Consider the following 20,101-nt stretch of genomic DNA (forward strand, 5'->3'; position numbering starts at 1 on the left):
GTTTGCTGGGGGACAGAGGAAGGCAGGAAGGATACCTCCATCCTCATCCCAGAATGTTTGGGTATAGTGTATGAGGATTTAAAAAGGTCACAAATCAGAAATCTACTAGGTCTGCTGGCCCTGAAGTTGAGTTTTGGTTTGGTAGGAGAAGCAGGCCTTGTATTGTTGGGCTCTCCAGTTACAGAGCTGGAAAGGTGTCAGAATACAAAGGAACAGGGCAGGTCTCTTCTTTGACATCTCTTCCGTTCTTGCCTACTAATAAGAGAGCACAGAAGGCATCTGCAGAGAAGTCAACACCATTCAGAACTGGACTGCTTGGGTACCTGATTTTATCATCTCTTTCACCTGGGAAGACTACTTTTCAGAGGCAAATGTTAATGTCCATGGAATTAACTTTCTCGTATTCTCTTTGGTTCACTGGGAAAAGAGGAAGCAACAGACAGGTGCAGAAGGCTATGGTGCCCAATTAAAAAAAAGAGAAGAGGCTTGTATTATTAACATAACAAATCTCTCTCTCTTCAAAAGTCTTGTTATCCCTTTGCAAGCCATTTTTCTTGCTATGCTGTCTTGGAATCTAGAAGAGACACGAAATTAAAAATTGCGCAGTTTGATCAAGAAAAAAAATCTACCCAGATTGCAGAAAGGCCATGAGCAAGGAAATCAGGCTGAGAGAACTGAGTTGTTTCCTCCAGTGGCCAGGTCCCAAGGTGGCCACCAACCTTCATGGTGTATCTCAAGCTCACCATGTCAAAAACCAAACTTAACACAAGTTTTTTCACTTAACTTTCCTATTTCTTTTTTTTCTTTTTTTTTTGTGAGGAAGATCAGCCCTGAGCTAACATCTATGCCAATCCTCCTCTTTTTGCTGAGGAAGACCAGCCCTGAGTTAACATCTATTTCCAATCCTCCTCTTTTGTTTTCCTCCTTTTTCTCCCCAAAGCCCCAGTAGATAGTTGTATGTCATAGTTGCCCATCCTTTTAGTTGCTGTATGTGGGATGCGGCCTCAGCATGGCAGGACAAGTGGTGCGTCGGTGCGCGCCCGAGATCCGAACCTGGGCCGCCAGTAGTGGAGCATGTGCACTTAATTGCTAAGCCACGGGGCCGGCCCCTCCTATTTCTATTAAGGCAAAATTCTTCCTGTTGTCCATGTTCAAAAGCCTGGTTTTGGCCTCTGACCCCGCCTCCCCAGTACACACCTGCCAGCTTCTCCCTATCATATCAGTTTTCAGGTCCTTTACATTTTTTCTCTGAAATGAGTTTTATATCTAACCTCCCTACCCTCCCATTCTCATTGCCAACACTCTGAATGGGACTTTCCTCCTGCACTTATCAGCAGGTTCCCAAAAACTTCCTAACTGATCTCTTTCTCTCTAGTATCTCCTTGTTCCTTTCATCCTATATAATGTAGCCAGATATAGTTTCCTAGAACATGTTTCAGACCTTGACAGTACCTAGTTCAAAAACTTTCAATGTCTCTTTATGACTTCTGCATCAAGTTCATTTTCCACAGGCAAACAACCCAAAGTCTTTTTTTTTTAACTGAGCTAAAATTCACATAACATAAAATTTATTATTTTAACCATTTTAAAGGGTGTAATTCAGTGGCATTTAGTACATTCACCATGTTGTACAGCTATCACCACTCTCTAGTTCCAGAACATTTTTGTCATGTTGTAGCATATATCAATACTCCATTCCTTTTTATGGACAAGTAATATTCCATTGTATGGATATACCATGTTTTTTTCCATTCATCATTTGATGGACATTGGCTTGTTTCCACTTTGTGGCTATTGTAAATATTGCTGATCTTAACACTCATGTACATGTTTTTGTTCGAAGTAAAGTCTTCAAATACAGGTATTATGTACTATTTCAGAGCAATTCTTCATCTGTCCCTAAACTGATCCATGTTTTTCACATTCCATCCAAATTATAATACCTTTTTTTCTTTGAATACACTGTATGCTGCCCATTTGCATCCCCTTTTCATGGCTTCTGTTGCCTAGGAAGCGCGTCAGGCCCATTTTTGCTATCAAGATCTTCTTCTTCAAGGACTCTCTCAATCTTGATATCACCTACTTCACAAACCCTTTCTTGACTTTCCCAATTGGATATGAACAATCTTTCCTCTGAGCTCTCCAAATGGCATCAATTACGGGATTCCTTACATTTGTGTGTTTCTCTTATTCCTTCTTTACAAGGTCACAGACAAACCTTCAGGCAATTTACTGCTGTATCTCCTGTAGTCAAGCACTTTGTTTCCTTAAGTGCAACAGAAAACCTTCAGAAATATTTTAATTTAGGAGATATCTAGAAACATATCAGAGTCTTTGTGGTTTTATATACAGTCCTTTCAAATGCCCACACTGTACACCCTCTATGGTAGAGGATGTTGTCAATATTATTCCTTTTGAAACAACTCAAAATAATTTAAATTATTTAACAAAAATTAGAAGAGTATCACGTGGCATTAATGAGGACTTTCTGAATGTGCATTTTGTCTTTTGTTTAAGAATATACATGTGTTATATTCATGCACACCAGCCTTGCCTAGCAATTGTTTCATTTTTTTAATAAGAAGTAATAGGATATCTGGGGACAAATGAGTTATAGCTTAGCATTGGTAACACGTGGTTCACTTAGGATAGTTTATGGCTGATTATGACAGTGTCAGAATGTCACAAGCCTAAGTGACATTTTAGTATTTTCAGAAATAGCCAGGAAAATATAATCATAATTCTTATTTCCTCAGGTGACTTATAATGGCAGCTGAAAACTGGAAGGATCATTAAAAACAAAGCTTGCTGACCTGCAATAGCCCCTGGACTCCCTGAGAGAGTCAGAGCTCTGTGGTTCTCTGAAGGATTCTACTTTCTTTTATTAGGAATCAAAATGATAACTGAGTAATGACTTCACCTCCCTAGGGTGAATCACCCATTCACTATCAGTATTTTTACCTGATCATTATTTTTCAGCAGCTACAAATTTAAATTTAAAATTAGGGTAGGGAGGGATCTGTAGAATTTAGTATGGAGACATTGCTCAACAAATATTTTTCAGCTGTTTCAGGTCTGGCCTGGCGCTCTGAACTGCCTCTTGTGCAAGGGTATGGGGGGTATGTGTGTGCTCATGCATGTGTGTATGCCTATGGGTGTGATGGAAGAGGGCTATCTAATCTTAAGATCTGGGGAGCTGGAGAGGAGGCAGCAGAACCTGATATGAAAAATTCCAGATGTGTTCATCTTCCTGGCTTCACAATGATGTTGAACGGGCACTAAGGGGATGTGATCTCCTCCTCCATTCCTGGTCTAGTCATTAATTCTCACTCTCCCCAAGCAGGAAATCAAAAGGGTAGATGGGACACAAACCTGTCTGAGCAGAGCGAGGAAGTAATTTTACATGTGACAATAAGAAATCATAGGCGATTTCCATCATTGGGAGCAGGACTTTTCTATTTCTCAGTGTCAAAACTAGTACTAAGCTTCTAATAGAGATAAATATTTTTCTTATAACGCATCTCTTGCCTAAGAGACCTATTTCTTAGATTTATTTGAAAGCTGAAAGGGACCTTAGAAATGATCTATTTCAATGCCATCATTTTACAGAAAATAGTAACAAGGACATGAAAGAATGTGATTAAGGTTATACAGATGCTAGCTGAGCCCAAACTAGAATCCAGGTCCTCTACGGGCCATTTCTGCTGTACCAACTTGACTCTTTCTATTTAACAAAAACAAATACTAGTTGGATGACTACTCTTCATAAGTCACTCTGCTTGGTACTATGGGTAATTCAAAGGTGAATTCACTATTATTCTTATGAATCTTGCAATAAAATTGAAAACCCGGGGGAGGAAAGGATCACAAAAATGTAGAGGAGGTAAACATCACGAAAAATTGGAAAGAGCACTAGAACTAATTTCAGGATTAACAAGCAACCCCCTTGAGATTCGGGATAGAATGTCCCTCTTAAATGTTATGCAAATTCTGTTCCCTAACTCTCACTAGGGGGTATTCACAGAACAAGATCATTATCTTACAGAGCTTAATATAAACATGAATATTATAATTTAGAGGATTAAAATAAATTTAAGTAAGGAGTCTTCAATCTGAAGAATGTTGCCCCCTGCATGACAGAAACTAATTCCTTATTTCTTATTTGCTTCAGATGAATTCATCTTCTCTTCACCAGTGACCCTGTTCATGACTCAGACACGTGGATATAAGGAGAAGGGCCTGAAGTCCTGCAGCAAACCACAGCAGCCTGGCAGGCCCTTGAGGTGGGCAATAAACTGCCAGTCTTCACTGAAGGATGAGGATTTAGAGATGATCACAGGGAACCTAGGATGGAGGGCGGGACATCATCTGCTCACGGACATCATCTCTGCAGGGTTTACTGACCTCTGGACAAGATCAATTTGATTTACATGACTTACTTGCCTAAGGCATAGGCTAAGGAAAGGCTATCCCTTTGAATCTAAAATCAAGTTGAGGATAATGATTTGGGAATATTTAACCAGCTGTTTAGGAAATCCTGGACTCTCATGTTGTCTACATTTACAACTTCGTATGCTTGCAAAGAAACTAAGAGTTAAACATGTCCCTTTCCTCTGAAGCTTCTTTAAAATTCATATCTATGCTACTCTTATATGTATATGTATATATGTGAATAGCCAAGGGAGAGTTGGTAGCTTTCATTTAACATATGTAGCTAGATCTTTTCAACTGAAATGTAAATCTGCAATGTATTCTAATGTAACCCAATTAGAGCTACTAACACCATCTGTATATGTATTTTCGGTTCAGCTGTCGGAAAACACACAAATACACCCTAGTAATACAATATATAGTATACAATATATATAGTACAATATATACAATACAATATAAAGTAATACAATATATACCAATACAATATATAGCTGTGTGATATTTCATGGTACTATACTTCATTTAACCCTTTTCTGTTTTTAAATGGATCAATTTTCACTTTTTTTCTTTTAGAATTAGTATTTTACTACATATTTTCACATGTAAGTCTTTGCCCACATCTCTGATATTCTTCTTGGGCTAGATTATTAGAAGTGGAATTACTATAGCAAAGTACATAAATTTTTAAACTAAAAGTTTAAAAATAAAAACAAATATATTTATAGTATTTAATGGGCCTGGCCCAGTGGTGTAGTGGTTAAGTTCGTGTGCTCCGCTTTGGTGGCCCAGGGTTTGCAGGTTTGGATCCTGGGCACGGACCTACACACTGCTCATCAAGCCATGCTGTGGCAGGTGTCCCACATATAAAATAGAGGAAGATGGGCACAGATGTTCACTCAGGGCCAATCTTCCTCAGAAAAAAGAGGAAGACTGGCAACAGATGTTAGCTCAAGGCTAATCTTCCTCACCAAAAACAAAACAAAAAAAAGTTGAATAATACAAGACTTCTAACAAAACAACCTAGCACTCTCCAGACCCTGTCTGTCCTGTGTCCCTCTCTTTAGCTGTTTCTTCTGCTGTTTATCTTCAACTATTGTTGTTCCTTGATTTTTAAATTTTATACATTACCTATTAACCCTACCATGAAAGGAATAATTACATTTCTTACATAACCAAATATCATTTTCTCTACTCTCCTCGCATTGATTACACTTTTTGGTTTAAATCAATATTTGGTATTTACATTTTTATGCTATATAAATACCATTCTCTAAGCCATGTAGAGCATTATGATTACATTTGCTTTCTTATACATTTAAAATTTTTTCACTACAGCTAATCACTGCCTCATTTTATTCCATATGTTTAGTGTGGCTGTTTAAAATGTGGGCCCCAAATTCTTTGAAACTCTTTCCATTGGTAGGTGAGGTCTACAGCCCTTCCCCTTGATTCTGGGTGGGCTTGTGACTATTTTGATAGGAGACCTTGGAAATGACTGTGTGACTTTGGAGGCTGGTTTATAAAAAATGATGCAGCCTCTGCCTTGTTTGCTGGAACACTTGTGTTTGGAGTTCCGAGCCAGCAAGTAAGAAGTCCGACTACTCTGAGGCTGCCATGCTGTGAGGAAGCCAAACTAAACGGAGGGTCCATTCTGTGAGCACTCTGGTTAGTCAGCAGCCTGCTTTTCCCTATAGCTCAGCCCAGGTGCCGGGTGTTAGTGGAGCCTCCAGAGGAAACCAGTCTCCAGCATCACTGAGTCACCTCCAGCCTCTAGGTTTTTCCAGCTGAGGCCCCAGACATCATGGAGCAGACATGCCCTACATGCTGTCCAAATTCCTGACCCACAGATTCCATGAACATAATAAAATGGTTATTTTAAGCAGCTAAGTCTTGGGGTAATTTGTTATGCAGTAATAGTAACTGGAACACTTAGTTTTCTATGTACCTATCATTAATTTGTCCCTAAATTCTCATTACGGTCACGTACATTAGGTGATCATCAGTTCCATTTTTTCCCTTGGAGATACTTCTCCTAGAGATGTTTGTCCTCTTGTCCCAGTCTGGACTGGATGCCTAGCCATTAGCCTAGGACTTGCTTGAATGAGAGACAGTGTAGCATGTTACTTAAGGATGTGGGTCCTGTAGCCAGGCTGCCTGCGTTTGAATCCCGGCTCCACCACTTGCTAGCTGTGCTACTGTGCACAAGTTAGTTAATCTCTCTGTGCCTCAGGTTTCTCATCAGAACATAGTAAGTGCTCTTATTGTTGGCAGTGTTGTCTTTGTTTATTATTCTTCCCTTCATATTGTCCTGGGAATTCCCATTGCCTCACGCCTATATCTGATCCCCTAGTTTCTAAAATTCCATGTCTTTCTCTTTCTTGGTTATTCCCTTGTCCCGAGAGAATACATCACCTGCTCCCTGAAAAATGATTCTAGGGAGGTAAGTTTTCTGAGACCTTGTTTCTCTGTTTTAAATTGTCTTTAGTTAATATCGCACTTGATAATATGACTGGCATAAAATTCTAAATTGGAGACAATCTTCTCTTTGAATGCTGAAGGTATTACTCGATTGTCTTGAAGATTTCAGTGTCACTACTAAGGCCATTACGGATTTTTGATCCTTTGTATGTAGGTTTTTCTTTTTCTTTTTGGAAGTATTAGGATCTCTTCTTTATCCCCATTGTTTTGAAATTTGATAGTGATGTGACTTGGTGTGGGTCTTTTTTTGTGTGTGTGTGAGGAAGATCAGCCCTGAGCTAACATCTGCCAATCCTCTTCTTTTTGCTGAGGAAGACTGGCTCTGGACTAACATCTATGCCCATCTTCCTCCACTTTATATGGGATGCCGCCACAGCATGGCCTGACAAGCAGTGCATTGGTGTGTGCCCGGGATCCAAACCGGCGAACCCCAGGCCGCTGCAGCAGAGCACGCGCACTTAACCGCTTGCACCACCAGGTGGGCCCGGTGTGGGTCTTTTTAAATTCATTATTTAGGGCACAATTTCAATTTGGAGACTCAGGTCCTTCAATACTGGAATTTTTCTTTTCTTTGTAAAAAATTCTTTGTTAATTTTCTCACCTCCATTTTCAGTTTTCTCTTTCTGGGACTTATAATAGATATAGGATCTCCTGAATTGGTTCTCTAATTTTTTCATCTTTTCTATTTACTATGGTCTTTTTCTTCAACTTTTGGGGAGATTTTCTCATTTATATCTTCTATTCTTCTGATTTTTAAAAAAAATTATTTTTTCATATTTTAAAATTTTATAACTCTGCTTTCTTATTCTTTATCCTTTTTTTATATACCACCTGTTCTTATTTCATGGCTTTAATATCTTATCTCACTGAGTATATTGATTACAGTGCTTTTGAAAATGTCTTTCTTGTCTTGCACGTCTCTGAGTTCCCTCTCTGCGTCAGTTTGCTTTTGACTCATTCTTTCACGGCAGAGGCTTTTCTCAAATGCCCAGTGCTCCTCTATTACCTATACTCCTTCCAGTGGATATTCTGTGCACTTGGATCCTCTGAGGCTTGTCAGCATGTGGGCCTCACTGCAGGAGGGCTGGTCAGGGACGTGGCACATTTACTGAGGGAGCCCCAAACTGCCACATCTGCAGGTCTTCTCCTGGGTTTGACAGTTCCCAGAAAGGAATCCTCTCGTTTTCTACCTGGTGAATATAAGGGATTTTAAGCTGGTTGCCAGCATTTTGAGAGCCAATAAGGGAGGCAGGGTAGGAGAGGGAGAATCTTATCTTTCTGAATGCAGACATCACTTGGGCTCTCTTTGCTTTAGGTACGGCGGCGGCTACCCACCCTCAGCTGTGCCTGGTTCCCCATGTCCCGAGTCTCAGATTAACCCAATCAATTAGAACCATGAAGTTAAATAAATTCCATGAAGCTCTGGATAAAAGGGCAGACTTTTTGTGCCCGAGTTTTATTTTATTAAAATAAAACCAAAAAAGTTCCCTTTCATCTTTCACACCTCCTCTACCCACAAAAAAGTGGGAAATTTACCCAAGTCAAGCCCCTTTACCCTTCCCAGTTACCCATGCTTTCTTTCCTTTGATAACGCCTCAGAACTTGAATGTTCAGGGTCCAAGTTTGTTTTAAAATAACCCAATGAGCTGACAGACGGAGCTCCTGGAATTCTGCAGCTTGTGCTAGAGTCTACAGATGGGAAATTGCCGTCAGTTAAAGGGTGGTGCTATTACCATAGCCCAATTTTTGAAAGCCTTTAGAAAAAAAAATCTGAGTTAATTAGCATTCACCACAGGCACTAGTTTTGTGTTGCAGTATTCTAAGAACTCAGATAATAAGAAAACACAGTATTGCAGTTTCTAACTTTTAACTAACATTTTACCTCTTAAAAATGTAGATTACAAAGTAAGAGTTTTACCTGTTATACGAATAGCTCTTCTATGGCTGATCTATATGATCTATATGGCTGATGTCTTAGATCATCATAAAATATGAATTATGTTCTAAAATCAACTAAATACTACTGGTACCTAAAATAGGAGTAATTTCATTTTACCTCTCCAATCTGCTTAATCCACAAATCTCTTCCAAGAAACTCCCGATGTAAGACTACAGGAGCTGAGTTTAGATTAAAAGTCGTGGAGTCACTGGTCTTTTCTTTAATAAAAGGCTGGATATCAGAATTTATCTAGAAGGAGTAGTCAAAACAGTTAAATCAGTGAAATGCATATACACTAGTATGTTATCATCATATACAGAAAGCACTAGTTAATACAGTGGAAAATGAAGCTTAAGGAATGCAGTTTTTAGATGTACTTTAATAAGCAAAAGAACAGTTCATATGAACAATAATCTTCAAAATCTTTATTATTTTTTTTTTTTTGTGAGGAAGATCAGCCTTGAGCTAACATCCATGCCAATCCTCCTCTTTTTGCTGAGGAAGACCGGCCCTGAGCTAACATCTGTTGCCAATCCTCCTCCTTTTTTTTTCCCTTTTTCTCCCCAAAGCCCCAGTAGATAGTTGTATGTCACAGCTGCACATCCTTCTAGTTGCTGTATGTGGGACGCCGCCTCAAAATGGCCGGACAAGCAGCACGACGGTGTGTGCCCAGGATCCGAACCCAGGCCACCAGTAGCAGAGTGCACGCACTTAACCACTAAGGCACGGGGCTGGCCCCCAAAATTCTTTAAAATAATTCTCCCCTAACACATTTCTTTTTTATTTGACAGCAGCCTTTATTTTACTTTTTAAGTTCAAGGTAAAGATTTAGAAAAATATTTAATAAATATAATTGGTTAATAAAGTAATCTAAAATTTAATAAAATATGTAAAAACTCATCTGGAGATATTATCTATATATGTATATATTTCCCCCTTCTTCTAAGCTATTTAAGTAACATCTAAGAAATATATATTAAATGGAATTTTAAAATTACATATACATAGAGGGAACCATATAACAGCTAATCTTGGGACATTTTATATTTCATTATGCCCATTCAAAAGAATCAGTTATTAGAATTAAAGTTTTCAATTTCTCTCAGTACATTTCTAAATTTCATTAACTTTCCACAATTCATTTTACATAAGGAACTATAAGGGAACTGTAACAAAAATGCAAATACTCTTCCATTCTGTGAATGGCAACATTACATGTTATTTAATAATTTGCAAGAATTCTTTCAAGAACTCTTTCAGGTGGTAAGAAAAGACAAACATCACAAATATGGTTTAAGTAAGCTATAGCTTACTATCAAAATTACACAGTATTCACCAATCATACTGTTTATATTATAGACCAATCACCATCTACGATTGATGGATTTTAACATTTTTTGAGATATAAAAGCAGCTTATTAAATGGCAAAAGGTTTCTTGTCTATCATTTTTGTTATTTAAGTACTGGAAAAAGAGAAAGGGTGTGCAAATACCTTATGACTCATGGCCATGTGCTTCCCATACTGAAATGCCATATCCTGAACCTCAGCATCATGGTTTGCTAATTCCATTGCAGCTTGGCAGCTCTTTGCTAATAAGGCACCATGAGAGAGAAAAGTCTGCTCCTTCCAAGTCGATATTCCAATATCATCTGTGATATAATTTTCCTAAAAAATGCAACAAAAGCCAAGATAAAAAAAGCTTTAGGAGTAATCTGTTTCAGTTCTTCAAAAATAAGAGTTAAGAAATGAACTATTCAAAACACTCAGGCTATTGCAATAAGACAGAACTACAAGATGCTGAACCTCACCTCTACCTAAAGAGAACTAAGGAGGTGGGAACTGCTTTTTTGGGGGTAATGGGGAAGAAAAATGAAAGAAACACTGAAGCAAATTTTATTTTGAGCTAGGGAACTTCTATTAAAATATATTTTTAGGATATGGCAAAATTAGAAACTTGGACCTCCAAACTAACCCCCTTCTATATTCACATCAGTTAAGTGCTAGTATTCTAAAATACAAGAATCCTATTGCCTTTAACTTATGTGAAAATGTCAAGGGCATAATGAAAGAACAGCATTCTCTTATAAACAGTTAAATGGAAAAATTAGAGAGGAGGTAACCCATTAGAATGGAGTACGATTATATTACATTATTCATCAAAGTTCATTCCCATAAGAAGAAACAAAGTGATAACGGAGGATATAACTGTAGTTTATTTAATTTCATCTTTTTTTTTAATTTTTATTTATTTATTTTTTCCCCCCAAAGCCCCAGTAGATAGTCATATGTCACAGCTGCACATCCTTCTAGTTGCTGTACGTGGGACGCGGCCTCAGCATGCGGAGAAGCAGGTGCGACAGTGCGCGCCCAGGATCCAAACCGGGCTGCCAGCAGCGGAGCGTGCGCACTTAACCGCTAAGCCACGGGGCCGGCCCTAATTTCATCTTTTTAAATTATGAAAATAATTGTAGTATCTGTAAGTAAGTATACACACGCCTACTGCCTCTACACCAGTGACGTCCAATAAAAACATAATGTAAGCTACATATGCAATTTAAAATTTGCTAGTAGCTACATTAAAAAAGTGAAAAAAAGGTGAAATTAATCCTAATGACATGTTTTACCTATGCCACAATACCCAAAATATTATTTCAACATATAATCAACATAAAATTATTGAGATATTTTATATATTTTTATACTAATTTTTCAAAATCAGTGTGGATTTTACAATTACAGGACATCACTAACCACCTTTCAAGTATTCAATAGGTACAAGGAGCTAGTGGCTATCCTATTGGACAGTTCTGCTCTAGGCAGTGAGCTCTCTGAGGACAAAAATGATGAAGCAAATATATAAAACAATGTTCATTTTACAGTGTTTCTTTGAAACCTCATACTAATTAGAACCTATCCAGAAGGATTAATTAATCCAAACACTTTACTTCCTGCCGCCCATACCACAATCCTCTCCTTCCACCATTATTTGAGGACAAAATAAAAAATAATAAGAAAACTTAAACAGGGATCATTAAAAGGTCAGCTCAGATTTAGCCCCACTTCTTTCACCATGCTGAATGCAATCTTCAGTCCACTGGTCAGATCAAATTCTCAGCTTAATTTTATTAAGCCTGTAAACAAAAAGAGTTCTACTTATGACAGTTGCAAATATGCAACATAGCATTGTGTAATAATCAAAAAAGCTACACAGGGGAGAAGCAGTTCACAAACTTGAGACCTGCTTCACAAAACATTAGGTATAAAATAAAAACATTTAATTTCAGAAATCTGAGATGTATTTAAAATGTGCAAAGTTAATATATCATATTAATAAACCTAAGATAAAAGCCATATTATCTCTTCATATATACGAAAGAGGCATTTGACAAAATTCAACTCCTATTCTGGATGGGAAAAAAAGTGCTGAATAAAACAGGAACAGATGTGTATTTCTTTAATATGACAGGGGCACGTGTTTGTGTGTGCATGTATGTATGTGTGTGTGTGTGTGTGTGTATGTGCACGTGTGCATACCCAAAAGTCAGCAAATATTTTATGGGGAAACACATGAGCCTTTCTTCCTAAAATCAGGAATAAGATAGAGATGCATACAACACCACTGCTATTTAATAGAAGAGGCAAGAAAAGGACAAATATATAAAAATTAGAAACGAAGAGTTTAACTATCACTATTTGAAGACAATATAACTGTATATTGGGAAAAACCAAGAAACAACTAAAATACTACTACAAACAAGAAGATAATTCAGTAAGGTAGCAACATATAAAATTAATATAATTTATAATTAATATAATAAATGTATTAACCATAGCTTTCATGCATAAAAACTAAAGAGAAAGTATTATAAATAGGGTCTTTTTTTCCATTATATCTATGAAAAGAAAGATTAAAAATCTGGGAATAAACTTAGATATACACAAAATTGATATGAAGAAAATGTTAGAATACTACTGAAGGAACAAAAGTAACTTGAATGAATATAAAGACATATCATGTTTAAAGATAGTAAGATCCAGCCTCATAAAATTACTCCAATAAAACTAACACCTTCCCTCCCCCACTCTCCTCATCCCCCCACCCCCCCTAGACCAGGCAAGCTGATTCTAAAGCTCACACAGGAAAAACCAAACAAGAATAGGCAGGAAAACCACAAAAAAGAAGAGTAGTGTGGGGGCATGTGTGTGTGTATGGGAGAGCAAATGACGTCTTGCCCTACCAGATAGTATAGTATACTATAAAGCCTCAGTAATTTAAAAAAATTGTGTACTTTTTAGACAAACAATGGAACAAAAAAGAAAGTCCAGAAATCAATCAAACTATATACAGGAATTTACTATATTTTAGGGAAAAGTTGGACTTTTCAGCAAATGGTGCTGGTACGACTGAATAGCTATCTGGAAAAAAATAAAGACTGATCTGCCTTTCACACTATTTACCAGTTAAACTCCAAATAGCAGAAATAAAAGCAAAACAACCACAAAACTATAGGCAATGTGGGAAGACAAAAGACATAAGGAAAAGTATTTCCATTTCCTATCACAGACAAATGGCAAATCTCCCTGTGGTAGGCCAATAATGGCCCCTCGAAAAGACGTCCATATCCTAAATCCTGGAACTGGTGAATATTACCTTACACAGCAAAAGGGACTTTGAAGTTATGACTAAATTCAGGATCTTGAGATGGGGCGATTAGCCCAGATAAATTGGGTGGGCCTAATGTAATCAAACGGATCCTCATAAAAGGGAGGCAGCAGAGTCTGTGATGACAGGAGAGAGGGAGATGAGAAGATGCTATGCTACTGGATTTGAAGATGAAAGATGGGGCCACAAGCCAAGGAATGAAGGCAGAAACTAGATAAGGCAAAGAAACAGATTCTCCCCTAGAGCACTCAGAAGGAATGCAATCCTGTGAACATCTTGATTTGGGAGTTTTTGAACAACGCAAAGAAACTTACACCTCCCGAAAGCTTCACTCTTAGTGTTGGTGAGGCTGTGAAGGAATAGTCCTCTCAAACACGGCTCGTGGAAGTGAAGACTGGATAGAAATTTCACAATAGCTATCAAAATTACAAATGTATTTGCCCTGTGACCCAGCAATCCTACTTCTAGGAATTAATCCTACATATAAGCCCACACACATGTGAAATGAAATACATAGACAGTTAACAGTCTATTGTTGCTGATCACCCAGCTGCCAGGGTGATCCTTTTAAAACATAAACCAGACAGACCACATTGGCCTTCGTGCTTTTTCTCAAATGCTCCCTCCAGGCATGCTCCTCCTTGAGGCCTCTGCACTTGCTAGTCTCTGTCACACACTCTCCCCAGATGCTGGCTCGGCTCCATTTCTCATTGCTTTTGGGTCTGTAATCATATTTCAATTCCACATCCCTCCCCCATCATTTCCTGTCTCTGTACCCTGCGTTAAACACTTTTCCCTTGATATTACTGTACACTTGATACAGTTATTTGTTTAATGGTTTATTGCCTCTCCCGTTCACTAGAATGTCGGCTCCATGAAAGCAAGAACTTTGCCTGTTTTGTGCTCTTCTGAAACATTAGCACCCCATATAGTGCATTAGATGTGCAGTAAATATTTGCTGAATCTCTATCTTTCTTTTGGTATCTTTCTCTTTCCCTACTATTTTCCACCTTCCTCTATCTTTCCTAAATTGGACACAATAAAGAATTGAAATAATTCTCCTTGAATGCCTTCCTACCACCCACACAATCAAGAGAAACTCTATAGCATAGCACTCAAAGCTCTCCTTTTTGGTACCAAGCAATACTGCTGGCTCCGTCTCCTATCCAAAACATCCCCATTGAGGCCCGCATTTCAGTAACACAGGACAATTTGCTGTTTCTTGAATAAAACACATATTTTCTCACTTGTGTGAATTTAAAAATATTATTCGTTTCAAAGGGAATATCATCTCCTCCCATTCCCTGCCCAGTAAACTGAACATATCCAGTTTAAATATCACTTCTTTGAGAAGCATTCTCAAATACTCCCACAAATACTTTTGCTTTTAGACTAACATCACCTTATTTATATTTCAACACAGGACTTAATTCTCCCTGAATTGTATGATCGCATGTCTGTTTCCTTGAGGGCTGAATATGGTTACCTTTATATTTTTTAATCACTTAGGCCACATTTAATTTTCAACATATGTTTGCTAAATGAATAGAACCGTGTTTATCTGTTGAATTTATTAAGTAGTTGAATGTTCTTTAAAAAAATTTTAGAAGCTAATGAGTAGCTATATCCATACAATGGAAAGCTATTCAGCAACAAAAAAGAAGGAACTGCGGACACATGCTACGCCATGGATGAACCTCAGAAACATTAAGCTAAGTGAAAGCACGCAGCCACAACAGACCACAGATTGTACGATTCTATTTATACAAAATGTAGATTAGTTGCTGCCTGGGCCGGGGGTGGGAACGTAAACAGCCATGAGGGACCTTATGCGAGTGTGTGTGAAAATGTTCTAAAACCGATTTATGGTGATAGTTGTATCACTCAAGAAAGTTACTAAAAATCTTGAATTGTATGCTTGAGACAGGTTAATTTTATTGTATGTAAAATATATCTCAATAAAGTTGTTAAAAAAGAAAAAAGGTAATGAGTATAAAATTTTATATTTCTTGGTCTCAAATTCTTAAATTAACATTTAAAAAATTTATATGACTCTCTAACTTTTTGTGGTTTGTATACCACTCTCATTTACAACAAACATTTATTTCAATTCTATTATGGGTCAGGTTCTCTGAGAAGTAATATATAGACATGAAGGTTAATAACTAGCCCGTCCTCAAGAGGCTCTCAGTCCAGGAATGGCATGTATATATATGAATATAAAGATATAGATAACTCAATATGGTTCTATTTCGGAATAATTCTTGCAGGATCTCTAATGATCAAAGATTCCGTTTTGTTCATTATATGTTTTCTTATCAGATTAAGACATTTTATTATTCATCATTTCTACATTTTATATTATGCAAGTAATACATGATCACCGAAAAAAATTAGAAAATTCAGATAACCAAGAAACAATTAATTTACAGTCCCTTGAAATCTGCTATCCTACGTTAATCAGATCATAAACTAATAATTCTGTTCCTAAGTTAATCAGAAATTTTATTCCTTGAACACTAAATTATTACCTATTGTGAACTTGATTACAAATGAAACAAAGTCCCTCCATTCATTTTCATCAGCTTGCCATGTATATAGTAAGAAACAATGCTCTATTACAAAGGACAAGTTAATGTACAATTGTAAAACACCAAGAAACTGGTTTGATAACCACATCCCAATCAGTATCTTCAGACATCAGATATACAGAATTGGTGTGAAATGAATGAATGTAGTCAGAGTAAAGGAGATTTAGATATACTTAAAGCATCGACTTATGTATGTGCAGTTTTTACTGGAGATTTTATTATATATAAAAGGAAGATACATTCAGTGAATATATTACCTTTGATGGGATTTTTCTTTTCCAGAAAGGTAACATATGCCATCATACCTATCGAATGACTGTCAGAGAAAAGTATATTAATTTAAAAAATACAGGTCTCTTATTCACTGTCACATGACCTTTTAGCTCAAGTAAGGCTGGTTCAAAAACACACATGAAAAAAACTGAAGCTTGAAAGATGGTGTTTGCCCAAGCTAGTGGCACTGGTGGTTTTGCTCAGATATAATATGCTGTTCTGCTTCTGAGTTGTCTGGGGGACGTGTACTTTGAGTTGCTTTTCTGGTAGTAATACATTTGTACATACCTATGCACATGAGACCAAAGTGTGTTTTTAAAGCAGCTGCTCGGGATTAAAGGTCTGGTCCAAGGCCACAGAACAAAGGCAAACTAACTGACCCAGGAAGATATCAAAGCCCCAACTAGAACCTGCCAAGCCAAACTTCCGCCTTTCACATTACCAGAAAGGAAGAGTTCAGGAAACTAAGGAACTTACTACCCATTGAGTTAAAAGCACTTTAAAGAAAGTATGCAAATATTTCCTGTTTTCATGTTTTCTAGTTCAGATTCATACTCTGAGCCACTATCTTTATAAATGCAGCATAAATTTGGGTTTGATAAGAGACCAGATCTCTCTAATGCCACATTTCACCATTTTAAATATTTGCTTTGAATTGTCCTTTTCAGTTATTTTGAGAAGCTAACCAAGAGCCAAAACAGTTTACCAACTTTGTTTAAAAAAGAAAAAAAAGTGAAGGTGAGGAAATTTTCTTTCTTTTTTTTTTTTTTTTTTAAGATTTTATTTATTGATTTTTTCCCCCCAAAGCCCCAGTATATAGTTGTATGTCGTAGCTGCACATCCTTCTAGTTGCTGTATGTGGGACTCGGCCTCAGCATGGCCGGAGAAGCGGTGCCTCGGTGCACGCCCGGGATCCGAACCCGGGCCACCAGCAGCGGAGCGCACGCACTTAACCGCCAAGCCACGGGGCCGGCCCAGGAAATTTTCAATGAAGACTACATTTAGGGATAAGAAGGAAGCAAGGGGAAGAATAGAATCTAATATTTCCTGAGAGCTAACTATGTGATGACGCTTTCACATTCATTATTACATTAGCTTTCAAAAATCTTAATTATCATTATTCCCACTTAACACATAAGGAGATTAAAAGACTGTATTTTGACCAAGATCAGACATTAGTAAGTAGCAGAGATAGGTCTCAGATGTATAGCAATTGGATTCTATTTTGCTTAATACATGGTAGAAATACATGCAAAATATCTTTTATAGTTTAAAAAGTAGGTTGTATTTAAGAGTCAATGACATAGTTATCTATGTATCAAAAAAGCATTTTAAACCTGTAAATTAAGTCTTTTAATAATATCCATTGAAGAGATCCAAGAGTCTAGAGCATATAAGTAACAAGATTAGAAATAGTAAATATCATAAGTATTTTGTCAGGAATCCCAAGAAAGGGAAAAAAATACAATATTTTAACAGCATCATCTAATAAGATGAAATAATTTGCTCTTATAATCCAATTACATTGGAAATAGTAAAGTAGATATCTGGAAACTTTACATCTGTGTAAATCACAGGAGAGAAACTGATAAGATTTGATAAATGTATATAACTAGACTCTGTTTTAAAAAATACTTCCATACAATAAATAAAGCTATTAAAATTTTACTCACAAATTAGAGAGAAGAGTTGCCAGGGAATTTAAAAAGCAGGAATTCTTTGGTCTAGGGCCAGCCAACCTCTTCCTGGCCTCCCCTCTAGCCAGTACTTCTTGAGATGTATGGGAATGACCATGCTGAAGAGGGGTCAGGATGGAGAAGGGAAGACTATTTTACAGCACAAATCCTTCAGCAGGGGGGGATGCTTGGGATGGGGGAAGTTTTGGACAGCTAGAGGGCAGCAGAGAGTCTTCAGATGGGTTGCACAGTAGGGGCAGAAGGGAATACTGAATAATTCTTTAAGATAAACAAACTGGACAGCACCAAAGAGAAACCTGGCTTGCTTTGAAACGCACAGTGTATGCTAGTGCTTGACATACCATATAAATGTGCAGTAGATGCAATTCAATTGATTTTTTTGTGTCCTTACGATATGCCAGGCACTGTGGATTTGAGAATTAGGCATTAATCCTTGACCTTGAGTAAAAGTTCATCAGGGCAGAAACACAGTAACTAGTTAGAAAGTAGTTTGTTATGTGAAAAGAGAGCTACGCTTACAGTACGGAGAAGGGAATGAATAGCTCTATCAAGGAAGGGTTAAAGGAGGCTTCCGTGGGGGGATTGTTAGCTGAATCTGGTTCTGAATAACAAACTAGAATTAGCCAGGAAGATAGGATAGGGGATGACTTTGGGGCATCAATATTAGTTCTATATTGTTGAAGCATACAGTGGGAGAGCTAGGTGAAGAAAGACGAGACTAGTCAGGTAGGCAAGAGGCCCAGAGGTTTGGATCTTATCATTTAGGTGCTAGGAAACTGTTTTCAGCAGAAAATGATCTGATTACATGTGCAATTTAGATGGGATGCTCCAGAGACAGTTTGGACTGGAGGGGCAACAACTGGAAGATCCATCAACGGGTAAAGTGCTATATTCTAGGTAAGCAGGGATGAGGTAAAGTGGTGGCTAGTGGGGACTGAGAGGCAAGAACAATATGAGCTGCTCAAAAAGTGAAACAAGACAGCTCTCCATTGTGGACACGACAGTCACTCACCTAGGATCCACTCCCCTCTCCCTCCTTAATAACAAACCCTAATTTTGTTCAGGTAGTCAGTGCTTTTGCCAATGATTAATTTAGGAATGGGCATCTGGTCCAATTATAGGCAACAAGACATGAGGGAAGTCTACCAGAGAGCTCCCAGAAAGAGACCCAGGTAGAAGTGGCAACCGTTTCCTTGGGATGTTGCTCTGTCTTGTTGAGACACACCCGGACTACTATAGCCAAACTGCCATCAGCCTGATAACAAATAGGACACTAGGAGGCAGAGCAGAGACACAGAGACAACCTTGATATCATGGAGTTGACATGGTAACCATCCCTGATGCCCGACTACCTTTGCACATTTAGTTAGAGTAAAATGTGTTTCCTTACTTTTATATCTATTTTATTGGATTTTCCTTTTTTTTCAGCTGAAAGTATTCCAATGAATTCACTCCTTAAGATGAAAAATGTTTACACTATATGAAGTCTACACATGCCAACATTCACAAACTGCTAAAATATTTCAGGAAGAATTTCCTCAGGATGGTGTATTAGTTACCTATCACCACATAACAAATTACCCCAAATCTTAGCATCTTAACAAATATTTATTATTTCACAGTTTTTTTTTTTATAATTTTATTTATTTATTTTTCCCCCCAAAGCCCCAGTAGATAGTTGTATGTCATAGCTGCACATCCTTCTAGTTGCTGTATGTGGGACGCGGCCTCAGCATGGCCAGAAAAGCGGTGCATCGGTGCACGCCCAGGATCCGAACCCGGGCCACCAGCAGCGGAGCATGTGCACTTAACCGCTAAGCCATGGGGCCGGCCCATATTTCACAGTTTTTAAGGGTCAGGAATTCAAGAATGGCTTAGCTGGCTGGTTTTAGCTCAGAGTTTTTCATGACATTGTAGTCAAGGTGTTAGCTGGAACTACAGTCACATAAGGGGGCTGGAGAATCTGCTCCCAAGCTCACTCACATGGCTGTTGGCAGTAGGTAGTAGTTTTTTGCCACATAGGC

At 37.8% G+C, this 20,101-nt stretch overlaps 1 protein-coding gene across 3 annotated transcripts in view; it reads right to left on the bottom strand.

The window, feature by feature from the left end:
* The window catches only part of PDSS2 (decaprenyl diphosphate synthase subunit 2), a 283,492-nt gene that overhangs the window by 50,034 nt on the left and 213,357 nt on the right, over positions 1–20,101 (bottom strand). For all 3 annotated transcript variants that reach the window (XM_087443957.1, XM_087443956.1, XM_004422178.2), the window contains exons 5-6: positions 10,345–10,518; positions 8,969–9,100 (exon numbers count right to left, since the gene is read on the bottom strand). In XM_087443957.1, the coding sequence (XP_087300083.1) occupies positions 8,969–9,100; positions 10,345–10,518 (306 nt within the window). The remainder of the gene's footprint in view (positions 1–8,968; positions 9,101–10,344; positions 10,519–20,101) is intronic.

Source organism: Ceratotherium simum, chromosome 19 (assembly GCF_057802395.1).
Source record: "Ceratotherium simum simum isolate JZ-2026a chromosome 19, ASM5780239v1, whole genome shotgun sequence".
Lineage (NCBI taxonomy): Eukaryota > Metazoa > Chordata > Mammalia > Perissodactyla > Rhinocerotidae > Ceratotherium > Ceratotherium simum.